Source organism: Nannobrachium achirus, assembly GCF_963921795.1.
Source record: "Nannobrachium achirus genome assembly, chromosome: 12".
NCBI lineage: Eukaryota > Metazoa > Chordata > Actinopteri > Myctophiformes > Myctophidae > Nannobrachium > Nannobrachium achirus.
Window position 1 is genome coordinate 53630815 of NC_137832.1, and position 25855 is coordinate 53656669.

The window sequence follows — 25855 nt, forward strand, 5'->3', positions numbered from 1 at the left end:
TGTCACGTTTTTTTTTGAGAATCAGTGAAATCGAGAACAGGAGCGCTCGTCGTACGGCGCGGGGCGGAACAAGCAGTCGCTTTGATCCACGACAACGACAACGTAGCGTCGGCAGGAATGATAGCGCCTCACCCCATGGAGGTTATGGTTAGGGTTAGGGTTAGGCATAGTTTTACTGAGGTTAAGGTTAGGGTTAAGGTTAGAGTTAGGCATAGTAAGCTAATGGCTAAACACATCTGAGCTGGGCTAGTAGATAAACAACGAAAGAGTGGTCGCAAACGAGTGACGTCAGCGACTACACAAGTGAATGGCTGTTGTCGCCATCTCATGGTGACTACGCAGAATTACACAGGTGCGCTGATAAGAGACTATCAAAGTGAATTGATCCAGGTGGTGTTAGGGGTGTGTGGTGAACTACAAACGAGCGCTCTTACCCCAATCTCACTGAGTTACCCAAACTGACTGTAACATATATATATTTCGGCCATTTGATCTAAAAGCTCACAATGCGTCATTCAGTCATTAGGCTACTCGATCGTTGGGTATGAGGTGGTAGTTTGACCCGATTTTTTCCCCGACACGAGACTCAGATTCTGTTCCGAGAATATCAAACAAGTTGGGCAGGCGTGTCTGAATGGAGGCATCTCACATCTAAAGACTGAAATCTTTGAAAAACCTTTTTTTAAATCTTATAGTGTGAAAGGGTACTCTGGGTAGATTCACCTACAGTATAATAACACATCACTTATCACCGAAGGTACGTTTTAGATTAATAATCCAAATCTGCAAAGCAACTTGTAACTGTGTAAATGCACTCTCTATCATTGTGTGTGTGTGTGTGTGTGTGTGTGTGTGTGTGTGTGCGTGCATGCGTGCGTGCTTGGAGCTGAGCCACGCGCTCTCCTCTGAATCTCATTGGAGCTAATTAACTCCTTAGGACTTTATGATTGGGGGGGATTGCTTGGGAGCACTGAACCCCGTCCAATTAATTAAGAGCTAAACGGGACGGCCTTGCTCGCCCCCCCCCCCCCCCCCCCCCATCGAACCCCCCCACCGTCAACAAGTTGGTTTTCAAGCCTCTATTTATTTTTGCTCCGCGGGGGTCCCCCCGATGTTGTTTCACAAGCTGGGATCCTCGTAATCAGTCAACACCCAGGGCGAAGGACACACACACGCGCACACAAGACACACACACACACACACACACACACACACACACACACACACACACACACACACACACACACACACACACACACACACACACACAGCCAGCTGTCTTTGACTCACACCTGTCATGCATCGCCTCCATCATGTCGCGTTGGTCTTGACACAGTTTCTGACAAAGTGTGTGTGTGTGTGTGTGTGTGTGTGTGTGTGTGTGTGTGCGTGTGCGTGTGCATGTGAGACGCTACATGGCCGTGGGGCTTTTCGCTGACCGGTGGTCTTTTCCTCTCTCTTTCTATCCCAGGTCATAAAGGACCCACCGCCGCCACCCCCGCCTTCCCGCCCACCACCACCGGTGAGTAGAGCTGTCACCTTGTCCCTCAAATTACTGTGTGCAACGCACAGTCTCTAACATGTGAGTGTGTCGGTTTGGTTCCATGACCTGTGAGGTGTTCTTTTGGTGTAACATGATCGGTACATGTTCAGAGTTACAAATCGTCTCTTTCGGTGGAAACCTCACATTTCAGGATTCTAATTCAAAAGTAGCATAAGAAGTAGCAGATCGACAAGCTCAAATCGTGTCGCTTCCTCCGTGTTTTGAGCTTGCAGATCTGCTGCTTTTGATGCTTTTTGTGTGACGCTGTAGTATGATCAAGTAGGGCAGGGGTCTTCAACAGGGGGTCCAGGACCCCAGAGTTACTATAGGCGGTCCGCCAAATCTTTGTGATAGGATCATTATCTTAAATGAACAACTTTAATCCTCACATCCCTATTCTGAGGAGAACTTTAGCCAATAGCCGATCTGCGAGGCGTTGAGAGCTCGTAGATCGGCTATTTTTGGCAAATAGGTTTGGTGTAGAGGTTAAAAAACGATTTAAGTAGTTAAATGTCTGAAAAAAAAAAACACACATTAACACGAATCCAACATAGACTGATGACAGTGCTGTCAAACAAGTCTATGAATCTACAGTATCTATGAAAATCTGCAACACAATTTTATACAATGTGTAGTGGGGGTCCCTGCTCCATCTCTCTCTCAACTAAGGGGTCCTTGGCCTGAAAAGGTTGAAGACCCCTGATGTAGGGCATTCATTTCCCCCAAAAAACTAAACGTTCGACCCGGCCCGGGGACTCGTTGTCAGGCGTCAGAGCCTACAGTATGCGATTGCGATACGCGCCTTAACTAATGGATACTCATGTTCAGGAGAGGGAGGTCAGGTGGGGGAGCATGTCACTGCAAGTATTACTACGGGCTGGGGTGTCTGTCTGTCTGTCTGTCTCTCAGCACTCCTCTCTTCTCCTCAGGAACCCGAACCCGACGCCAAGAAGAAGTGGCCCACAGTGGACGCCTCCTATTACGGTGGACGAGGAGCCGGAGGAATCAAACGCATGGAGGTCAGAACAGAATCAAATCAATCATGAATCAAACACTGAAACGCCTCGTATAGCAGTTTCTCCAGGTCAAACCAAACTAGTTCCAGTTCACACTCATCACCAGTGACTATCTAAGCGAGTCCAATTCAGATCAGAGAGCTGCTGACGCAGGGCTTTCTGAAGCAGTACAGTACCTACCTGACCGTACGGAGGTTGAATGGGCAGCGTGGGGGGGGGGGGGGGGGCCTTGACGGCTCTGACGTGACAGGCCCTGCCATGTCACGCCCGGCCGTCGGGGCCTGATTGGATCAAGTCGCGGCCTAGCCCTCCATGAAAGATTGAGCGCTAGCTGTCAACTTGACGAGCTCGCATCTTTCTCCACCCGCCCCCCAATCCCCACGAGATTCCCAAACTACAGCAGTGCCGATGTCATCCATCACTGCCTTATCCCGCTCCGCCCAAGGGAATCGGGTTTTAAAGGGAAGAGGCGCGGTGAGGCAAGGGTTTTCCCCCCCCGAGAGTGCCTATCCTGTCTCCCCCCCGCCCTTCTTCACATGAGCGTTTTAGCGTGCATGGTTTCAGTCGGTTACGTTTCCCAGGTCTCACAGGTCCCTGTCTTCTCACAGCGTTGGGTTGATTCTTTCAGACAGCCCCACCTCCTCTGAGGGTCTGTGGATCATTGGCTGTTTGCTGACATCCACTGTATGGAAAATAACCAAGTACACATAGTACTGTCATTTACTGCCAACATGCTCTTTCGACTTTGGACGTTCCCTGCCACACGTTTCTTTTTCCTACCTTTTTTAAAAGTAGTCACAGCATATCCACCAAGTAAATCCAGTAAAAAAAGACTGCACGTTAATCCGTTGAGCGGTTCCAGAGATGTCAGGAAGTGTGTCAGCGTTGTTTACGTTGCGTCACTTCCGCAGGAACAGGAAACAGAGATATGGGCGTCTTCTGCAAAATATTAACATGGAGCCACTGGAGATTCGTGTTGATCATGCCTACTTCCTGTTTCAAGTTGGAAACTGGATCGGTTCGACACTTGTACTTCTACTCCTCTCCATCTTCAGTGGGCAAATTCGTTCTTTTTTTCACGCCGATACAATTATTTGAAAACTTCAGTTACAACAAGTTCCTTTTTTTAGATGGGCTTAAAATAGCCGATCTACAAGCTTCCAACTGGTTGCAGTGTAACACATGGTGAGCTTGTAAATCTGCTATTTAAAGAAAAAAAAAGCTTCAATGTTTAATGGTGAAAAGGCCTTTTACCATCTAACTATTAATTTAGCGAATGTCTGTCTGTCCGTCCGTCCGTCCGTCTGACCATCTCCATGCTGACATCACTGATACTACACAGTTTCGCTGCCATGGTAACCGTCTGTCTGCATGTTACTCTGACGTCATAGTACTGACATCACAGTCTGGCCTGGACACGGAACACCATGTATGGGCATAAAGATCTGCCCTCCAACATTACTTCTGAGACTTCTACATTCAATCCTTTAGATACTGTGCACATGTGCACACCCCCCGGGCACAGGACTAGTTTGAATTAAATATTTGTATAAGGTGGTGTTCGATCAGAGTAAATCAACCTGAGTGCTCCTTCCAGCGCTCGTAGGCCTACGTTTCCCAGCGCACCTCTCTGCTCTCCGAGGTGCGTCTCCTCTGGCAGCGGCGGCTTGATTCTCCCAGACATCCCATCTCCACTTCTAAGGCTCTCCTCTGGTAGATCACTGGGTAGAGGTGTTCGCTAAGATACCCCCCCTCTCTATCTCTCTCCTTCAAGGCATCCTGCTGGCACAACCGACCCCTGCCAGCGCGTCCCCCGCTGTCTTTCAAAGGCACACACAACCTGAGATGGCAAACAACCCATCTTTTATTCATCGGCGTCTTTTGCGTGGCACCTTTCTTCTTTTCTGACGGAGCGGACGGACCGTTGGGGGGTGGGGGGGGGGGGGGGGGGGGGGTGCGGGGAGGGAGGGGGGGGGGGGGGGGGGGGTGGTGGTGTTGATGCATCTCTCAGATGATTGTGAAAATCTGTTGCTGTATTGTCGAGGCTTAACCTACAGCATGAAGAATGTGTCACTAATTACCTCACCTTTTCCCGTTCGTGTTGCGGGTGAATTCATTTTCTTTTTTTTTCTCTCTCTCTCTCATCGCAACAGATGTGATGAATTCAATTAAAAAGCAGGACAGCTTAACACGCACGCATGCACAAATACACACACACACACACACACACACACACACACACGCTCAGCGCACACACTCTAATTCAGTCCTGTATCAACCTGCATAGAAGCTTTTTTTCTTCTCCTTCAATAGTAGTGTACTGTAAGTACATTCATTTGACGGTGAATCACTCACAACATATTTCTATTTATTATTCTATTTAGTTATCGTGACATATTTCTGTAGTCAAAAGCAAATACAAGTTCCTGAACAGTTTACAGGTCCTGCAAACTGCATATAGGAACTTGTATTTGGTAGTAAGCAGTAGGAATGGGACGATATGAACATTTCATGTCGCAATTATTGTGACCAAAGAAATTGCGATTTATGATAGTACCGCGATAATCAAAATATCCCCAACATCCATTATCCTGGGGCAGAACATTTGCCAAAAAAATAGCAGATCTACAAGCTCACAACACCTGGTATGGTGATTATCGTCCCATCCCCAGTAAGCGGGCTGTTCTGTGGTTCTTGGGTCTCCCGTAGGTGCGCTGGGGAGAGAAGGGCTCCACGGAGGAGGGCGCCAGGCTGGAGATGGCCAAGAACGCCACGGTGACCATCCCAGAGGAGGAGGAAGAGCCCATGATGAAAAGACCCCCTCCCAAACCGGCACCCACCCTGCGCAGAGAAACCACCTGGTACTCTCCCATCAAGGTAACATACCTGCTAGTAATCTCCCATTAAGTTCAAATACACGGTACTCTCCCATTGAGGTAAAACACCTGTACTGTATACTGTACTGTACTGTATATAGGCATGCGTATGACCAACCTGACTCTGACTGGTTTATGTTTGATCAGGGCCGTCTGGACGCGCTGTGGGCTTTGCTGCGACGGCAGTACGACAGAGTGTCTCTCATGAGGCCAACTTCTGCAGACCAGGTAAGAACCGCAGAAACCAACACCCAATCAGCCCTGGACAGCTGAAACTGAGAGTCGTCCAGGGATGTATTGCTATAGTCGGAACAAACTTCCTGGTTCCCTTGACTAAAGTAAAAGGGATGTTTTGCATTTGATCTTTGATTATTGACGGAAAAACGAGCAATGTCGCAAATAAAAGTTTGTGATACTTTTACCAAGTTATACTACGTTTTTGTCCTGCGAGATAATCTTCACGAGCGAACACCTGTTATGATTTTTGAGGCTTAAATGCAGTCGGCAGAAGTTAAAAACCTAACATTATACTACATTATACTCGAGTAAAGCACAAAAAAAATAATACTTTGTTTCCACCTGCGGTACAGTCAGTCACAAGTGTGCAACAGAAATAATGATAAAACAACCGCAACAATGGAAACAGGTTTGTACCGAAACTCCCACTCAGCACCCTTCAGAGCTCTGTGTTGTCGCTGAGGTCAGAGGAAGTCGGCGCAAGGTGGGAGAGGCATTGTTGTTGTGTCCAAAAAAAAAAAAGGCTTTTTTTGTGAGCCACACGCAGCTGCACTCGCTCACAGGAGGACGTGACAGGCTGCGGCCTAATATGGTTTTCTCTGCCTTTCCTCTGGATAGAAGCGAGGCGGGCTGAGCTCGCGGCCAACGGCTCTGCGCTGCCCACACAAACACACACACGCACACTTGGCGGTCAGCGGGGGACCGCACAGAATAAACACTGCGGCATCAGAGCGAGCGCCAGATGTTTGACTGTCTCCTCTTTAAGGCAGTAATTAATCCATAAAACCCACACCATCTGCTGTGGAGACCGAGCTATACACCTAATCCAAAAACCAATAGATTAGCACCAATTTGCAGATGGATATACTGTATTAATTAACCACTTAAAATCCTATAGCCTAGTATTAGACCCCCAGGGTATTTTTTTCCCACTCTACGCCAAATCTCGTGGCCGAAAATAGCCGATCTACGAGGTCAAAGCGTGGCGTTCTGTGAGCTTGTATGTCGGCTATTTTCACAGAACGTCCGAGAGGGGAAGTTGCGTCAGAGGGCAAATATTGCTCTCTGGATGTTCGAGATATCATGACTTGTCTATTTCTGTTGAAATCGCCCCAGATTCTGTCAGATCAGGGTCATGATTATGTCCTGCAACATATGGTATACCACAAAACCAGGATAGTGCATCATATTGCATACTGTAGTTTTCTTACAGTATATCGAGTCATTTTTACTTCATTTTTAATGGGACATTCATAATTGATGTGACATTGACCTTTACCTCCCTACTCTGATGTTATTTTGTATGTGTGACTAATTAAGCACTTAATGTATATACTTTATTGACTATAGGGTTCTATACTTGGCCTCCTTCTATTCCCTGCTGCTGCCTTAAGTGGTCAGATGGGTGGGCCGTGAACACTTTCGAAAATAAATAAGCAGACTAGTATCCTCGCAGTGATATTGTCTGGCTACAGGAGGATATCATAATTGTACAGTGTACTCCTCGTTGGCAACAGATTTCACAGATCTTCGTGTTTTAGAAATGGTCACAAAGCTGTGAAAGTTGACCGTGAAAGTTGACCGTCCATCATAACAGACACTCCTGGACATCTGCCTCCGATGAGGTTGGATGAAGTTGGATGAGGTTGGATCGGCTGGATGAGGATGGATGGGTTGGATGAGGTTGGATGGGCGTGGCCCTGAAACTGGCAACCGTACAGAGTGCATTAATGGGCCACAGGATGATGTCATACTGTAAACATGTTGAATAGAGTACCACCCCTCTGTGTCTCTCTGTCTCTATGTCTCTGTTTCTTTCTCTCTCTCTCTCTGTCTTTCTGTGTGTCTCTCTCTCTCTCTGTCTCTCTCTCACACACACATTTGCGTGCACATGCACACACACACACACACACACACACACACACACACATTCGCACGCACGCACAAAGGTTTGTAATGTATTACTCTATGTTTGAGGACATAACTAACTTCTTAAAATACTTCTCAAATTCTACTATGCCTTTGGGGACATTTGGTCCACACACACACGGAAAACTGTGATCAGCTGTGGTGGGTGTCTGCCAGCGTCCAGTCAGCACTGTGTCTCGTTGTGGTTTCGCCAGAGTCGCTCTGACCAGCAGCGTAAATGGTCTTCTGTGTCTTGCACTGCATGAACTGACACCAAGAAGTAACGAGATAATTGGATATGCATGTGCAATACAGAACATTGACCAGTAAAGGCAGTCGGTCAGTGGTCTGCTAATGACAGAGGACGCCTTTATGTGAGGAAGAGGTGCGTCGTCTGACATGCATGTCTCCGGGTATTCATTGGACACCAGAGTCACATGTAGGCCTGGGGCGGTATCGACATTTTGTTATCACGGTTATCGTCCTCCCATTTACCGACGGTATTGCGGTAATTACCGCACCCCGATCTATTAATTAAGGTTCGGCGATAAGCCAAAATAGTCCTATCATTTGCCCAAAATTCACCGCTCCACAGTCCTATAAGCCCGAGTTATACTTCCCCGTACAGCACAGCACAGCGGCTCTGGCTTTGAAAGTAGCAGATCTACAAGCTTACAACGAGTCGCGTCCACGACGCGTTCTGAGCTTGTAGATCTGTGCAGTGTCGGGTTTCTATAGTAACGCACTGTGGCTTCTCAGACACTACATGCTGTGTGTGAACAATCAAACGATGAGACGGGTAGATCGTGTGATTCTGTAAACTCACGTCGCAATTCACATTGATTGAGTGGTGATATAACAAGTAGGCAGGTTTAGTTACCAGACTTGACAGAAAAGGTTGTAAGAACAACGACGGAGCCCGCGCGCTGCTGCAATTGCAGTCAAAAGTAGTAAGTGACAATCCCTAGCGTCTAACCAGCAGCCCAGCATTAGTTTCGTTTTCGGTTTTAGTCCTCGCACTCCGCCCGTATGAATGAAAAAGAAACTGCCACAAGGAATGTATAAACATACTTGTCATGTGGATTATGGAGAAAGTTTAACGCTGCTGCTAGGCTACGAGGCTACTGCTCCAGCCTCCAGTAAGGATTTGTCTCCGACGCGATTTGGAAGCGCACTCTTCCTTTGACGGCCAGAGCTTCCAAACATGTGGTACGTAGCCCAGAACAGAGCGGCATGGAGCGCTTGCGGTCCTGGCTTCTCCCCCGTTTTAAAACTCGCTCGTTCTCATAAAAAAATAGCCTCTTTTTTGTCTTTTTTGACCGCGGTAAGGACCCTGACACTGCGGTAGGCCACGGTATACCGCGGTACGGCGGTACAGCTGTTACCGTACCCAACCCTAGTCACATGATCATAAATAACAGTTTTTTCAGCTCTCTGATTGGGGCTTTTAAAACCCATTTAGGCCTAGAATTATTGAATGCTTTAACCAGTGAAAAATAGCAGATATACAAGCTCACAGCGCGGCACCGAGTGCCGCACTGCAAGCTTGTAGATCTGCTATTTTTGAAAAAGTCGTGAAAATGTGTGCAAATCTTTGAATGTATGTATTTTCAAAGCGAACGTTTGTAACTCAAATTTTGCTTCTGGGGGGTCCCTGGAACAAAATATTTTGAGATGGGGGTCCGTAGCCAGATACATATCATTTTGGGGGTCCTTCACATGAAAAGGTTTGAGAACCACTGACATAGTAGTCTCTCAAGAACAGACTAACTGAGCTCCAGCTAAGTGAAATGGACATTTTCTTTGACGATGGCTAGCCAGATTGCTGACATAGAAACATAGGTTTTTCAAAAAACCTTAGAAGGATTCAAAAGACACTTATAGAATCGGGTCAAAATTCAAATTTTCACAATTTTTCAAAAATAGCAGATCTACAAGCTCGCAGCGTGGCACTCGGTGCCGTGCTGTGAGCTTGTATATCTGCTATTTTTCAATAGTTAAAGCATAAAATAATACACTATAATGTGTACCCGTTCTAATTAATGTCAAACATTGGACTGGGGCTGTTATGAGCTATAGTTTGAATACATTAGGTCATCCCAGGCGCTCTCTCCGAAAACACACTTGAAGTGGAAAAGAATGTCGTAGTCAGCCCAGTTTGCTGTGTAAACGGTTTATTTAGAGCCTCTGAAAACAGCAACAGGACAGAGGAGAGAGAAGAGAGGCCACCAGGCCAGGAAGACACCACTGTTCCTGGAACACTTCCATTCAGACGCCAGCCCTTAACTTAAGGCCCTCGTGGAGTGTGCGTGTACGTGTGTGTGTGTGTGCGCGTGTGTGTGCGCGTGCGTGCGTGCGCGAGAGTGTATGTGTGTGTGCACACACAAGTGTGTGCGCGAGTGTCCGTGTGCGTACGTGCGTGTGTCCTTACAATAGTAGCACTTGAGAAATAAGACATTGTGACTGAGGACACTTCTGGTCCTCACAAGAGAAAAGCTTGTTTCATGGTTAAAGGCCCATTCCCACTGGGCCAGATAAACAGATAAGAAATATCTGTCTCCATTCAAGTGGATGAGATAAGAAATATCTGTCTCCATTCAAGTGGATGGTAAGATACAGATACAAAAATCTGTATCTTACCATCCACTTGAATGGAGACATATGTTTTATCTGTTTATCTGGCCCAGTGGGAATGGGCCATCAAACATATAATTTTCGGAATGTCTGAGTGAGTGAGTGAGTGTCTGTCTGTCTGAAACAGCATTTCTCCTCAGTGGCTGGAGCAATTGATCTGAAATCGCATCACAATTAGCATATGAACACACCTGACATAACTGTGAAGCCCGTTTGTCACTTTCACAAATCATATGCTGTATTTTAGCATTTTTATGGTGGATCTACTATCTATTCTGCATCTAGCATGAGGCATATCTATTCTGCATCTAGCATGAGGCAACATGTTTAACCAGCTCTCTGTGTGTGTGTGTGTGTGTGTGTGTGTGTGTGTGTGTGTGTGTGTGTGTGTGTGTGTGTGTGTGTGTGTGTGTGTGTGTGTGTGTGTGTGTGTGTGTGTGTGTGTGTGTGTGTGTGTGTGTGTGTGGGCGGGCGGGCGGGCGGGCGGGCGGGCGGGCGGGCGGGAACACAGTATCTCTGTAGCCATTAAACGAAACGGGTATTTCTTACATTGATGCTCCTACATATTATCATTTAAGCACCAGTTAAAGTTACTTTCCATCCCTCATATACTGTGTGCACAGTGCACATCCCATAACCCACACACTGCACATCATTTCGGAGCTCATATCTTTGAACAGGTAAGGGCTAGTTAAGAATGATTTCAGAAGTTATGCTTACAATTAGAAATAGATTTAGGTTGGGGTTTTTAGGTGGTAGACGTGTGTAGGGTTGGAGTTGAGCCTATAATACTTAGTTGCTGTGCTGTCTTTGGCGCCTGAACTCGGAGCGGGGATGCCCTAAAAACGAACTGCCGCCCGTCCCGTAGACTCGTTGGCGTGCGTCAGACGAGCAGCGGTGGCAGCTTCCCTTGAGCGTAACGACGTGCCAGCGATAAAGGCGAGGAGGCGAGAGGAAGTGTGGATCGGTGCAGGGAAGGTACAGGGAAGGCTAGCGGCCTTTGATGGCGGAAACGCAATCCTCTGGGGTGGGGGGTACAGGGTCATGAATTTTTCAGTGCTGCCCGTGCCTCCCCCGTCCTCCCCCGTCCTCCCCCGTCCTCCCCCGTCCTCCCCCCACCCCCAGAGAATACAAGGACTCGTACAGGTGTAAGGAAGCGGCTTGTCACAGACAGCTGTTCAGCGGCGCACCATCCGCTCATCCCATCTTCTCCCAGCATGCCTCTCTTCCCGACCCCGCCCCCACCCCCCCGCCACACCACCACTGCCCCCCAACCCACACCCACCCCCGAGCGAGGACGCTGGATTGGGGGGGCAAAAAAAAAGCCAGACAGAGAGAGAGAGCGTGAACCTCGATTTATACTTAATTATGCGCCGGAAATAGCGCCGCGGCCGGGACACGTCGTGAGCTTGTTGATCTGCTATTTCCCGGGTTGCACGAGTGCCGTGTCGTGCCAAACCCAAGTATGCTAATAAATCAGGCATGAGCGATAGCTCACCAAACCTTCTTTTTTTTTTTTTACCCCCTTTCTTTTTTTATTCCTCCCCTTTCGGGGTTTTCCTCCCGTTCGGCAGCCCGAGGGCCTTCCACCAACACCAAAGGTATGGAGGGGGGGTGGGGTGGGGGGTGTGGGGGTGGACACAGCTGCAGAGCACCAACTGGCCCCGGGCAACACATAAAGAGATCTAATGCGGTCTGACTGTGTTGTCGGGGAGAGCGCTGGGAGCGCGGGGAGCCACTTCAGAGCCAAGTTAGCGCGGCAAACATCTGCCGCCAAGTTCCTGCCGCCGAGCGGCTGGAGACAGCAGGTATAGGAGGACGATGGCAAGAGAGAGAGAGAGAGAGAGAGAGAGAGAGAGAGAGAGAGAGAGAGAGAGAGAGAGAGAGAGAGAGAGAGAGAGAGAGAGAGAGAGAGAGAGAGAGAGAGAGAGAGAGAGAGAGAGAGAGAGAGAGAGAGAGAGAGAGCAGTGGTGGAGGAAGATGCAGATTTTCTTACTTGAGTAAAGGTTGCAGTAAGTCTGAAGCCTCACCAAAGTACCTATGAGGGTGGAATCCCCATTCCGCCAATGCATTTAAATGAGAATGGAGCGTTTTTTTTGCAGAAATCCTCTACTGACATGAAAACGCTGACATGAAAACTTAGTACATTTAGTACATTTACTCAAGTACTGTATTTGAACTTTACTCCAATTTCCAATACTTTTACTTCTACTCCAATACATCTCGGATTCCAAATATGGTGCTTTTGCTCCACTACATTTATTTGACAACTTAAAGCTATACTGTGTAAGTTGCTAAACTAGTGGTCAGTAGCGGTATTGCTTTTTTTCGGCCGTTTTTCACCCGGTGTCGCCGTGGACCACCGGAGCGGGGCCGCAAACCACCGCCGCAAACCACCGCGACCGATACAAATCCGCAGAGGGGTAGAACATAATTTTCTGGCCAGGATTTGGGGAGTAAGAGGCAAGAATCCTTCACCATCATAAACACTGTAGCTGAGGGTGGCTACTTCCTGAAGAGACGGCCAGACGCGCTGTGATTGGCCGGTAGTGTATCATGTGTGTATGATCCGCGATGTGATTGGCCAACGTATACACAACGTATACAGATGATGCAGATGACGTAATTTTGCCGCGAAATTCTCCCCCCCCCTCACGGCTCATAGAAAACATATAAAGAGAAGGCTTTAGAAGCTGAAATTAACGGAGTAGGTGTTCTAAAACTTTAGCGATTTAATAGTTAGGACAACTAAGATTTGTTTTATAAAAAAAGTTACATAGTATAACTTTAAGCTACTAGTTACTTTGTAGACTCAGGAAGCTGCAGTTATAGACATGTGAGGTTCCCACGGCGACAGAGACGAAATACTCGATTTGCGAGTCAAAGTCGTGTGTTCACAATTTTACTGGAGCTAAAGTAGACAAAGTTTTAAATAACCCTGCCGTGCTAAATGCATAGTAAGTATTACTCATTATGCAGAATGGTCCGTTTCACCATCATGCTATTGCATTGTAATTAGTAATGTACTTAATGTTGCAGCTGGTAAAAATGGGGCTGATTTTAACGACGTTGTGTGCTGCTGGGTAGATTGACGTCTAATGATACATCATCTTTTATCAGCTAAGGCATTTGTATCAATAGTAATCGAAATCTGCATAGTAACTAGCAAATCAAGTAGAAGTACTTCCAATTTTACAGTACAGACAGACAGACAGACAGACAGAGGTGGGAGAGAGAGGGAGAAAGAGAGACACATTGGCCTTAAGGGCTCTCTTTGAAGAGGCCAGCATGCCTGCTTCACAGAACTCTCTCTCTCTCTCGCTCTCTCTCTCGCTCTCTCTCTTTCTCTCTCTCTCTCTCTCTCTCTCTCGTCCCAACAAGGTGAGTGATGAGCGAGGCGTTGCCGTGCATCATAAAAACAAACCTCGCTGTGTGCGTGTGTGTGTGGGTTTGTACTTGGATGTTCCATTTGTTCCTCTGCTGTTACGCTGCTCCTGGCCAGAGCAACACTGTGTGTGTGTGTGTGTGTGTGTGTGTGTGTGTGTGTGTGTGTGTGTGTGTGTGTGCGTGTGCGTGCGTGCATGTGTGCGTTGGTTGTGTGTGGGGCGTAATGATATTCTCTGATGTGTCTTCACATTATGGCTCTAGCATATTTTGCTTCTCTTCCCACCTGGGTTTGATTATTTTTTGCAGCAATGTGTGCTTCCTTCTGAACAGTCGCTCCTTTTGAGATGGACCTTTATTTGTATTATTTAGTTAGCTAGTTGGTTAGTTATTTTCTTGTGCAGCAAATGCACTTTAGAATGTTCCTCCTGGCTTTGACCAAATGATTTGAAATTAATTAAAATGGTACAGCACAAAATGGAACCCCATTTCTACACTCTCATAGTTAAATGAACACTGCACATTTTAAACGGTGTAGATTTAACCCATGTATACTCTCAGAGGCTACAGACCCGTAAGGGTTCCGTTGAAGCCCCCCCCCCCCCCCACGTTGAGGGAAACTTTAAATCTGAGTGAAACTGGAAAGATGCAATTCTGGGAAATTGCAAGTGTCGTTGCTTGCCGTTTTCGCATTTTCCCAGTCAAAGGGTTTCTTCAAAGAGTAACTTTTAGCCAATGAGGAAGCAGCAAAAACTGCTTTTAGCCAATGAGGAAGATGCACAAAGGCGACGTCACAGGAATGCTGCTCCCTCATTGGCTAAAAGTTCCTCCATGCACTCTGAACAATGACAGTAGTGTGTTACCCTATATTATAGGCAACCACACTAATTGTGGGCTCGCCTGAAAGTCGAGAACACTATGTTATCTTCATTATTTATTTACCAAGTTCCGCCACGACGGTACAAAGGCAGGGCCCTTGAGGTGCAATTGAGGTGCGGAAAAACATCTGGGAGTGGTGTTAGCTGGAGTATTGGTTGAGCTTCACATGACAGTTAGCACGCTGCAGAATATAGTCACAAGCGAGCCCACACTGTTTCGTAGGAACTGTATTTCTAGTTAATGTTCCAGATTTGACTGTGCAGAGAGTCCGCAGAGGACCCCCTCCCTCCCCCAGTAGTGTTGTAGAGCGCGTTCAGGACATATAATGTCACTTCTAGAGGGGTGGTGATGGTGGTGGTAGTGGTCACCTCCCTCCCCCGCCCTGGCCTGCATACATTAGAGCCGGTTAGACTCAGGCTCGGTGGTAACAACACGTAGCTGATTAGCGAGGCAGCCACAGACGGCCACGCCACCTCCAGGCCTTCCCCTCGTAATGAGACGACCCGTGTATTTTTAAATGGCCGGGAAATGTTGCCGACCGCAGACAAAGAAAACATGTCACGCTGTCACCCTATAGTCCTGGAGGGTTCTCTCTTTCTCTTTCTCTCTCTTTCTCTCTCTCTCTCTCTCTCTCTCTCTCTCTCTCTCTCTCTCTCTCTCTCTCTCGCCCGGCGCAGTGGGTCCCCTGGCCCCTTTCAGTGACAGCATCTTAATTTAACAGCCATCGGTCACGTTGTAAACACCGCCGTGAGAGCATTTAATTAAGTCACTGCGAGCACTGGAACTACACGGCCCGGCTCTGGACGGATTCCATCACAATGAGGGGGAGAGAGAGAGAGAGGGGGAGGGAGACAGAGCGGGAGAGGAGGAGACAGAGAGAGAGAGGGAGACGGAGATAGAGGAAGACAGAGACAGAAAGACAGACAGCGAGAGAGAGGGAGGGAGACCGAGAGAGTGCGAAAGAGAGAGAAGGGGTATAACTAAAAAGGCTTGGAAGGATTGGTACGTTATAACTGCAGGATAGAGGAGAGAGTTTTATGCTATGCTATGCTATGCTACCATTGTTTGGTAATGTAGCATTGTCTATTTACAGTTGGCTATTATTGTATCCATAGAAGATGCCTTGTAAAGGAGCACTTGTTTTCGGTCGAGACAATGGAGGTGTGCCGTCTAAAGCGGACTTGTGAGATGTGCCATGTGAGACACCACTGAGCAAGCTAAAGCGAGTGAGTCGCCGCATCGAGCGTTGCGAAGTTTGCTTGAGCCTACTCCGGTTCAGCCAATCACAAGCTGCGGTCAACAAGGGATCTCCTACGGACACCATAATCGCGTACGTTTGCGATCCTTAGCGATTCCGGTTCCTTAACAATTCACACAACAGTATACAGTATCCTATATGGGGTTCCAAATGTACCTTTCTTTCCGGCGACTCTACAGGTTACCTTACAGGTCTGTAACTCTGAGAGTGTACACATGGAACCTTACATGTCTGTAACTCTGAGAGTGTGCACTTGGAACCTTACATGTCTGTAACTCTGAGAGTGTGCACTTGGAACCTTACAGGTCTGTAACTCTGAGAGTGTACACTTGGAACCTTACAGGTCTGTAACTCTGAGAGTGTATACTCTCAGAGTTATGGTTGTCCTTGAAATAGTAAAAAGGTTTTAGAACCACCGATATTGTAATTGAACTGTTCCTCAAGCTAAATATTATTTCGATTTTTTTTTCTTTTTTGAAAATGTTCGCCTACATTGTTACTGTAGGCCCAGGTTGAAAGTGGCTACAAAGCAGTCAAAATGTGTCGTGAGATCTAATACTGTTCACACCGCCATGTAATGAATGCAACCCAGAAGTTAACTAATAGTTAAAGAGTGTAAATCATTTTAGCTGATTTACCATCTCACGCAAATAAACCATCCCATTAAAAAGAAAACGGGAAAAAAATGCAACACTTAATTTGGCAATTAAAGGGCCTGCCTCCATCAAAAGTAAACAACGTGGAAAATGACGCGAAGTTGAAACAAGCCAGTGGATCAAAGAGCATGAGATTTGCCTAATTAACGGAGGGTAATTGGAATTAAACCAAAGCGCCAGAAATAATGAAGCGTCGTGGACGCGACAGGGGGAGAGCTGGCGTTGCAGAGGGCCGGGAAACAAAGCCCACAAAGTTAGAGCAGAGCCATTATTATCCCTGCTTGGTGTTCAACCCCTGTTGTCTTGTTTCAATGCCCCAATCTCTGGGCAGAAATCACTGTTCTATGGGGCTTTTAAGCTGTGACATCATTTTGTAGGCAGAGGAGAACTCTGCCCCCAGAGCATTTTCTGTCCCTCGCTATTTCAACAGATCCGAGACAAAAATAACGAAGTATAATTCTAACACTTTCCTTTCAACAAAAAAGAGAAGAAAAATTTGTAAATAGTAAAAATAGTAAAAAGATTCACGGAAACTGGGGGCAGAAATTCTCCTCTGCCTACAAAATGATGTCATACTTAACAGCCCCATAGTGAAAAGATTGGCTATTTTCACAATTTCTGCCTCTAATATTTGACAATTTGGCCAATGTTTAATTTTAGAGGTATTAAATTGTCACCTTAGAAATGTGCAGAGATACCCTCTATACACTTAAACTCTATGTTGGTTTGTTTACTGTTGAGTGAGAAAGCAGTGTTGCACATTAAGCTAATCATCCGGGGACCCCCCACAGGTCGAGGACCACTGAGCTACAGTATTATGGGGTGGACGTTCTTTGGAAAGTAGCAGATCTACACTTAGATCGTCTGATTTGGGTGAAGACAGTGGTGGTGGTGGGGGGGGTGAACTTGAGATCAGAAGTTTCTTATTTTAACTCATTCGTAGTTTACGGCCGTAAAGCCCGTTAATTTCTCTATGTCTTTCACTGCCGGCTTCTCCTACCGGTTAACGTGGGCGCTCGTCCAGTTCCCATCGTGCGTGATCGGACACGGCTATGCATCGTGTGTTCGCGTATTCCATCAGCTTCTCAAATCCGTTGAAACTTTTTCAATTGATCAATAAGTTCTCCATCTGTAAGCCGCGGAGTTCAGACAGAAAGCTTACGGGCCAAAATAGAGGACGGACTTCCGCTTCCGGTTCAGGGACTCCAATGTTAAGTTGTCCGCTCAATAATGTGTCCGTGTAGAAACCGATCACGGAGCATTAGTTCCGGCCTATTTTAGTTCGGCTTCGATAAAAAAAATGTTTTTAATTAATTTTTATTACATTTACGGGTTCTACGGGCATGGCAGAGAAGGGGTACAAAGGGGTATTTTGAGGGCAGAGTTTGAGTTAATGACATTCTTTTGAAGAAAAAAAAATGTTTTAAACGTTTTAATCTTTTGAAAAAGGACAAAGACAAAATGTAGGAAACCAAAAATAAAGCGGGTATTTCTCACTCGCGACCCCTAAAATTGTGTCCGCAGTGGTATATAGACTCAAATGTCTAATGTTGGACCACTTTCGGCACATGTTAGCCTGTTGGAACATGTCCCGGAAAGGGACGGACGCCGGGGGTGAAGTGGTTAAGGTCCATCATTAGTTCTGTCCAGACTGCGACCTTCGGTTGCAATTAATGATGCCCTGTTAGAGAGATCCCTGTGATGCCAGTGGGAACAATTCCTTGTATGCCCATATATGGAGATATAGAGATCCCTGTGATGCCAGGGGAACAAATCCCTTGTATGCCCATACATGGAGATAAATGGAGATGATCCCTGTGATGCCAGGGGAACAAATCCCTTTTATGCTTATATATGAAGAACCCTGATGTCCACATCCCTGATGTCCACATCACTGTGGCACGACTTTGCACTTTGGGGCGAGGTCGCTTGTCGCCCTGAGGCGTCTTACTAGTTTAGTTTTTTATCAGTGGTGTAAAGTAAATAAGTACTGTTCCTTTACTTAAGTACTGTACTGACAGAACAGGAAATTTAAATATCCGAGTGGTTGTTTAAGCTAAAACCTGTATAAAACCGTATTATGGACCAATATTTATATCAAATATATATTCTGAAAAGCATGGTGGGGCCCCTTTAAAGTAATTTAAAGCTTCATCTGGAACTTTAATTTTACGAGTGGAGCCCCCTCCCTCTCTTAACCAGATTACTTCTTTCTACATGAAGAGGGGAAAAGTAGGGCAGATGTCCATGCAACTGGTTGGACATATTATAATGGTTCCTGCGTTAATCTGTCGGGGCAACCCCCCCACCCCACCCCACCCCTACCCCCCTCTCCACACCCCTACCCCCCTCTCCACACATGCATGCACGCACACGCGTACACACGCGCTCCAAGCCTGTGGGCAGAGGACACGGCTGGTATCAGGATTGTCAATGTGTGTGTGTGTGTGCGTGTGCGTGTGCGTGGGAAACACAATGTATAAGAATGTGACCTAGAGACAGAAATGAGAGTTGAGATATTCAACCTTGTATACTTGGCCTTGTAAAATGACGTAAAATAAATAAAATAAAGCCAAACAATGCATTCACCCCCAACAGTACGGCTATTATTTTAAGATGAGATTTCCACTGAACCCTAGTTTACACATAACACATATCCACCTTCTATGTTTAGCTCCAGTGAATGGACAGTGTGTCATATGTGTGTATACGTATGGGATTTGTATCAGAGCTTGTTTTTCAGACGTTTATAAAAAATAAAAACGGATTCAACGTACCACAAAATAATACCATCAAATCAAACACAATAAGCTTTTCATCCAATTTTGACTCGAGGCAAATTTGTTTATCTGCGTTTTTAAGATTTCAGATGTCAAGTTCACATTTCATACAGTGCATTATTTCTTTGTTGTGGCTGTTTTTAGTGTTTTCTTAGCTTTTCTCTTTTCTACAGCGCAGAATCCAATCCTCAGTGTTCATTCATTCATTTGTAAGTCAGAGAGTGTACACATGAAACCAAGTGGTTATGTCTGTACAGTCTACACTCAGTTTCTAAAGGTGGTTGGTGCATTGATAACGAGTGTCTGTTCAGTAACTCTCCAGCTCTTTTAGTAAACACAGCATACATTTTGGGAGATTGTGGAATAGTTACCTGGCTACGTGAGACTTGCCCGACCGCTACGATAGCCATCATTAGCCTGAGCTGGTATAAACTGCAAACCACATTGCACATTTCTAAAGTGACAATTTTAGGACTTTTTAATGCCTCTAAAATTACAAATTGAACATTGGCCAAATTGTCAAATATTAGAGGCAGAAATTGTGAACATAGCGGAACTAAATGCTCACAACGCCTCGCGTTGCGAGGCGTTGTGAGCATGTAGATCGGCTATTTTCAACCAAACCGTGTTGTACAAAATGTAATGCCTCAACTCTTAGTGCTCTTCAGGGTGGGGGGGGGGGTCCCCAGTTAAAATATGATTTACACTACACCAGGTTCAAATGGACACGGGTGATGTGACGGTGTGGTGGTCTCCGTGCCCCCCTCCCTCCCTCCTCTCTCCCCCCTCTCCTTCTCTTCAGGCCGGTGATTGAATCTGTACTGATGTCCTGCCGGTACCATTAGGTTTTACTGCCCAAAAAGCCCCCCTTCGGACCGGTCGGGAATGGCCGCCGTGTGTGTGTGTGTGTGTGTGTGTGTGTGTGTGTGTGTGTGTGTGTGTGTGTGTGTGTGTGTGTGTGTGTGTGTGTGTGTGTGTGTGTGTGTGTGTGTGTGTGTGTGTGTGTGTGTGTGTGTGTGTGTGTGTGTGTGTGTGAGTGACACACCGTTTTGCCAGGGCCTTTTTCTTCATCACCTATTAAAATCAACCTCCCCCGTCCCCCCGTGTCAGCCCCCCCCCCTTGCCCAAAAGAATAGGGCCCCTGGTTTTGGGCGGGTTGAGCGCCGGTGACAGGGGTGATCTGGGCTTTAATTAAATTACATTATTGTTAATGTCAGCGTTTGCTGGGGACGCCGGCTCTGTCGCGTGCTAGACCCCCCCGTCCCCCCCGTCCCCTGTCCACCTCTCTCATGGTGGTAGAGGATGGGGTGTCACACATACATGGAGTAATGTATTCCAATGTTTAACCCCCCCCCCCCCCCTTGCCCTAGCCTCCCTCACTCTCCCTACTTCCTGAATCTTTAAGTGGATGGACAGCGGGGGGCCACTGGTTTGTCTACGCACGGAATATGTTCACGCTGAATATCCAATTAGTCTTGCTTCTGTTCTTTTTTCTTTTTGTGTGTGTGTGTGTGTGTGTGCGCATGTGCACACGTGTGTGCTGTGTGTGTCTGTGTGGGTATGTGCGCGTGTGTGCGCGCGCGCGTGTGTGTGCGTGTTTGTACGCTGAGTCTTAACGACGGCGTGCCGATGAGGATGATCCCTGGCTAATATGTTTTGAAGTGCCCACGGACAGATAGCGCCGTGTAAAGCGACCCCCCCCCCCCACCTCTCCCCTCCCCCGAGACTTAAACGATGTGATTTGAGAACTTGTTGTGTTCCGCTTTGAACTGTTGTAACCGTGTCAGAAACCTATAAGCGCTGATGGAAGTTTTGTTTTGTTTGTTTTTTCAATTGATGTTTGTTAATTTAGCATTGCTGATGATTTGTCATTGAATTATGTAAACTGTATCGGGGCTCCGTTTAGGTTCCATTTTGCACTCCCTCACAGTTGAATGAGCTGTGCATTGGTTGATGTGTAAGTTTTCACTTACAGGCGGCTACTACTCCAAACTGGTCATAAAGAGATTTTTTTTGTACATATTTTCTGAAACAAATAGAACCCAAACAAATGTTAAATATTTTGATGTAAATGCATCAGTTAAACCCTGGTCTTTCTTTCTTTCTTTTTTTTCTTGCCTTTTTGTTATCTTCTTTCTTTCCTTCCTTCTCCTTCCTTAACCTCTCTCTCTCTCTCTCTCTCTCTCTCGCTCTCTCTCTCTCTCTCTCTCTCTCTCTCTCTCCACTGGTAGTTTATGTAACTCTCCCAGGCCACCCAGGGGAGCAGGGCTGGTGTACTGGGGGTTGGGGGTGGGGATTGGAGGGGTGGGTGGATTTCGATCGGGCTCCGATGACCATTTAAGTTAATTAGCGACGTAGCCGTCACTGGCTGCTAAAGGGTCGCTCCTCGTCCAATTAGCGTCTCCACCTCGTTAACTCCTTCACCGCCGCCCCTCGTCCTTTTAATTAGCTTAATTATGCAAATGAACGTTATACCCGCACAAGGGGCAGGGGGGGGGGGGGGGGGGGGTGCACCAAGCTATTTCACGGTGAACTGTATAGGCTCGACGCCTATTAAAAGAGTTTTTATTTACATTAGACGATAATTGATTGTACCTGTTAAATCGCGGCGGTTGCCGCTCACGCAAGAGTGATCTAGAGCGACGGTTGTCAGCGTGCGTTCCGTGGGGCCTCCAGCGGTCCTTGGAGGGGGCTCCAGGGGGTCCACAGCTAAATTACTGATATTAAGAAAACAAATTGACCTTTAGGGTCTGTAACTCCAAGAGTCTATGTACAAAGGGAATCTTATGGACCCTCACTCACGGGTCCATTTTGTTCCCTTTGTACACTCTCAGAGTTAAATCAACGCAGTGTAGATCGGGGTGCCGGAGATTAAAAATATACATGCATCGAAAATTGGGTTCTGTGTCCTAAAAAATACACATCAAACTACAGGGTCCTTGAAATCAAAATACTGTTGAGAATCACTGATATATCGATAAACATTGAACAGAAATATCCTTTTAGGGATAGCTCACCCCCAAAACGACTTTTTTCTATCCACTCCTCACCCCATGGAGAGACTTGAATTCATGGTTATTTTTTTACATTCCTAAGCCAACAATTTGAGGAGACTATTTGTGTCTCCATAGGGAACAAAGCACGCTCTTTGTGTCTCCATAGGGAATCACTGCTGGTCATCAAATTATTGACCAAAAACTAAAAAATATCCATGGATTCAAGTGCCCATGGAGTGAGTAATCGATAGAAAAGAATATTCTTTTCTGGATGAAGTATCCCTTTAATCATACAAAAGATGCAACCATAGAGGAACCGTGGACCACCAACCTGCATGTGTCTCAGCAGATGGACGTCTGTCCCGGGGGTCTCTGTCAGTTGGACATGTTGACAGAACAAGGTTGTGTTTCCCGCTGCTCGGATCCCGTCCGGAGTTCGTTCGTTTTAAGCTCGTCCCCCCGCGCGCTGTGTGATGTAAACACATGTCTTCTTTAAGAGGGGCATCCGTGAAGGCCTCCACCTCGGAGATCCATGGGTTGAATTCTCCATACTTTTTTCTTTTTTCACCGGTGAAGCTTGAATATTCCATGAATAAATTACAGACACTCTTTCATAATTAAGTGTGTGTGTGTGTGTGTGTGTGTGTGTGTGTGTGTGTGTGTGTGTGTGTGTGTGTGTGTGTGTGTGTGTGTGTGTGTGTGTGTGTGTGTGTGTGTGTGTGTGTGTGTGCTTACGTGACAATAGCTGGAAAATTGAAAGTTGTTCGGGTTGCGACGAACATGCTGACAACAACGAACTGAAGTTCACCTCGTACTTAGAAAAAACAGGCCGTCAAGTTGTTTAACTGGAATAACTTTCATTCACGGGAGAATTTCTCTCTCTCTCTCTCGTTTCTCTCTTTCATTAGATCCCTATTTCTCAACCACTGGTCCATGGCATAATTGCAGGTTGTAAAATGTTAAAGGACTACTTTGTTTTTTTACAACAATATATTTTTTTATATATTTATTTTTATTTCAGTAGGTGGGGGCATGCGTACAAGTGGCTAAATATGTATTTTTAGACACAATAAGCCGGCAATTTCTTTGTTACCATTTACACCAGCCCCCGTAAGTCACATCTGCCCATGAAAGATTGCAGTCAGTGCATCTTGGGAATGGGCTTATTGTGTCTAAAAAAGGCATATTTAGCCACTTGCATGCATGGGGCATGCATGCAAATCAAAGTTAAAATCACTAAAACGATAGAAAGAAGTAAATGAAAACATTTGAACACTCATCTTTTAGTTTCTCTAATGACTATCTAAAATATGAACCCTTGTTGTAAAAAAAAAAAAGTTTTCCTTTAAAGGAAATGATTATATTGTACGCTAGTAAAAAAATACAATAATGATAACATAATATTTCATAAGTCTTTACATTTAATTTACTATATAGCCTGTTTCTTTATATACTTTTGTTTATATTCTCATCTATTTTTTTATTTAAAAAAAAACCACAATATTGATATAGTTGTGGGGAGGAGGGGTGGTCCTCGAGGATTATCTGAAGTATGCTCACGAAAGGTCGGGGAAAGCCGTAGCGACGAGAGCTCATCCATGTGATCAAAACATCATTCATCATCATACAATAGATGTTTCTGATGCTAATGGCCATAGTTTATGAATCCGCTTATTAACCCTAATGACAGTGTGATCTTTTACAATTGATAGGTTGTCTCACCTCCATTTGTACTGATTAATGTTGAGACGTGTAATGAATGCACCAAGCCATTCTAATGGCTTTTAAATAGTTTCCCCTCAGCACTTCCTCGGCAACCCCACGCTAGCTAAGATAGTTCCAAAAACCCGGGGCCTTTTCACCGGGTGCCGTGTTGATTTCGTCGACTAAAACTATGGCGAAAAATGTCCGTCGACTAGCTTTTTTCACTGACCAAAGCGAAATAAAAACCAGTGTTGGAAAAAGTACTCACAATTTACTTGAGTAAAAGTACAAAAATATTGGGATCAAAATGTACTTAGTAGAAAGTACTCATTATGCAGAATGTCCCATTTCACAAGTTTTCAAATGTTTAAAAATATTTGAAAATAAATGTCCGAAATGTATATAGGGCTGAAGTGGGTAATGTATATTTTGTAATAATAATCCAAATCTAAAAAGTAAATATTTGCCTCTGAGATGTAGTGAAGTAAAAGGAAATTGGAAATACTCAAGGTAAGTACAAATGCCTAAAAGTTGTACTTAAGTACAGTACTTAAGTAAAGGAACAGTACTTATTTACTTTACACCACTGATAAAAAACTAAACTAGTAAGACGCCTCAGGGCGACAAGCGACCTCGCCCCAAAGTGCAAAGTCGTGCCACAGTGATGTGGACATCAGGGATGTGGACATCAGGGTTCTTCATATATAAGCATAAAAGGGATTTGTTCCCCTGGCATCACAGGGATCATCTCCATTTATCTCCATGTATGGGCATACAAGGGATTTGTTCCCCTGGCATCACAGGGATCTCTATATCTCCATATATGGGCATACAAGGAATTGTTCCCACTGGCATCACAGGGATCTCTCTAACAGGGCATCATTAATTGCAACCGAAGGTCGCAGTCTGGACGTGTACACATTTATACGGTCTATGGGTTTGCCGCTCTGACATCAGGCTCTGATGTCACTGTGATGTCAGGCGAACCACTCTTAACAGAGTGGGTTTGCTGCGCTGACATCACGCTCTGTCTTCACTGTGATGTCACACTAACCGAATCCCTTTTATGCCCATATTTGGAGTTCCCTGATGTCGCGCTGCGACACGTTTTGAGCGTGTAGATAAGCTATTTTCAGCATGCAACCAAGTGTCATTACGACGCCATCAAGACCCGCCAAAATACATTTTAGGCGACTAATTAACTGTAGATTTAGTCGACTAAAATTGTTTGATATTTAGTCAACTAAAACTAGACTAACACTAAAACATTTCAGATGACTAAAATACGACTAAAAATAAATAGAATTGTATTCAAAAGACTATGACTAAAACTAAATAAAATTCTGCCGTCAAAATCAACACTGGATAGTTGCAAAACCCCCGGGCCTTTACACCGGGAGTAGATATAGGCTGTTGTGGGACTCGAGTCACTCTGAACAAACAAACAAACAAACAAACCAAGAAGCAAAAAAGAAAATCCACCCTGTGTTCGTCGTCGTTAAATAAGGCTTTGTTTCTGTGCGCGGCCCGTCTGTCTGTGTATCTACGAGTGTTGGTTGAATCCTGGTGTGTGGGAGCACAGATGTACTGTGTACATGCAGGCTCGTGTTCTGTACTGAGAGATGAAGCAGGGACCCCCACAACCTGTTCATAGATTCCATATAATGTCATCGTTTGACAGCACAATCATCAGTGTATTTTGGATTCATGTCAATTTGTGTTTTCAGATATTTAACCACTTGAACCGTCAATAAGCTTGACCTTTCACTCTGTACTTAGTCTGATCTTTTTTCCCCCCTCTACACCAAACGTCTTTGCCGAAAATAGACGATCTACAAGCTCACAATGCCTCGCAGCGCAAGGCGTTGTGAGCTTGTAGATCTGCTAGTTTTGGCTAAAGTTCTCAGAATATGGACGTTAGGCTCAAGTGGTTAGAAAAGGAGAAACAAGTTTCTATCAGACAAAGATTTGGAGGACACCCTGT

At 45.7% G+C, this 25855-nt stretch overlaps 1 protein-coding gene across 1 annotated transcript in view; it reads left to right on the forward strand.

Annotated features, from left to right (window-relative positions):
- antxr2a (ANTXR cell adhesion molecule 2a) overlaps nt 1-25855 on the forward strand; it is a gene marked incomplete at its 5' end in the record, with an annotated part of 123715 nt that overhangs the window by 74836 nt on the left and 23024 nt on the right. Inside the window, 4 exons of the mRNA XM_080738755.1 lie at nt 1472-1522; nt 2473-2562; nt 5269-5436; nt 5583-5663. Of these exons, the coding sequence (XP_080594881.1) occupies nt 1472-1522; nt 2473-2562; nt 5269-5436; nt 5583-5663 (390 nt within the window). The remainder of the gene's footprint in view (nt 1-1471; nt 1523-2472; nt 2563-5268; nt 5437-5582; nt 5664-25855) is intronic.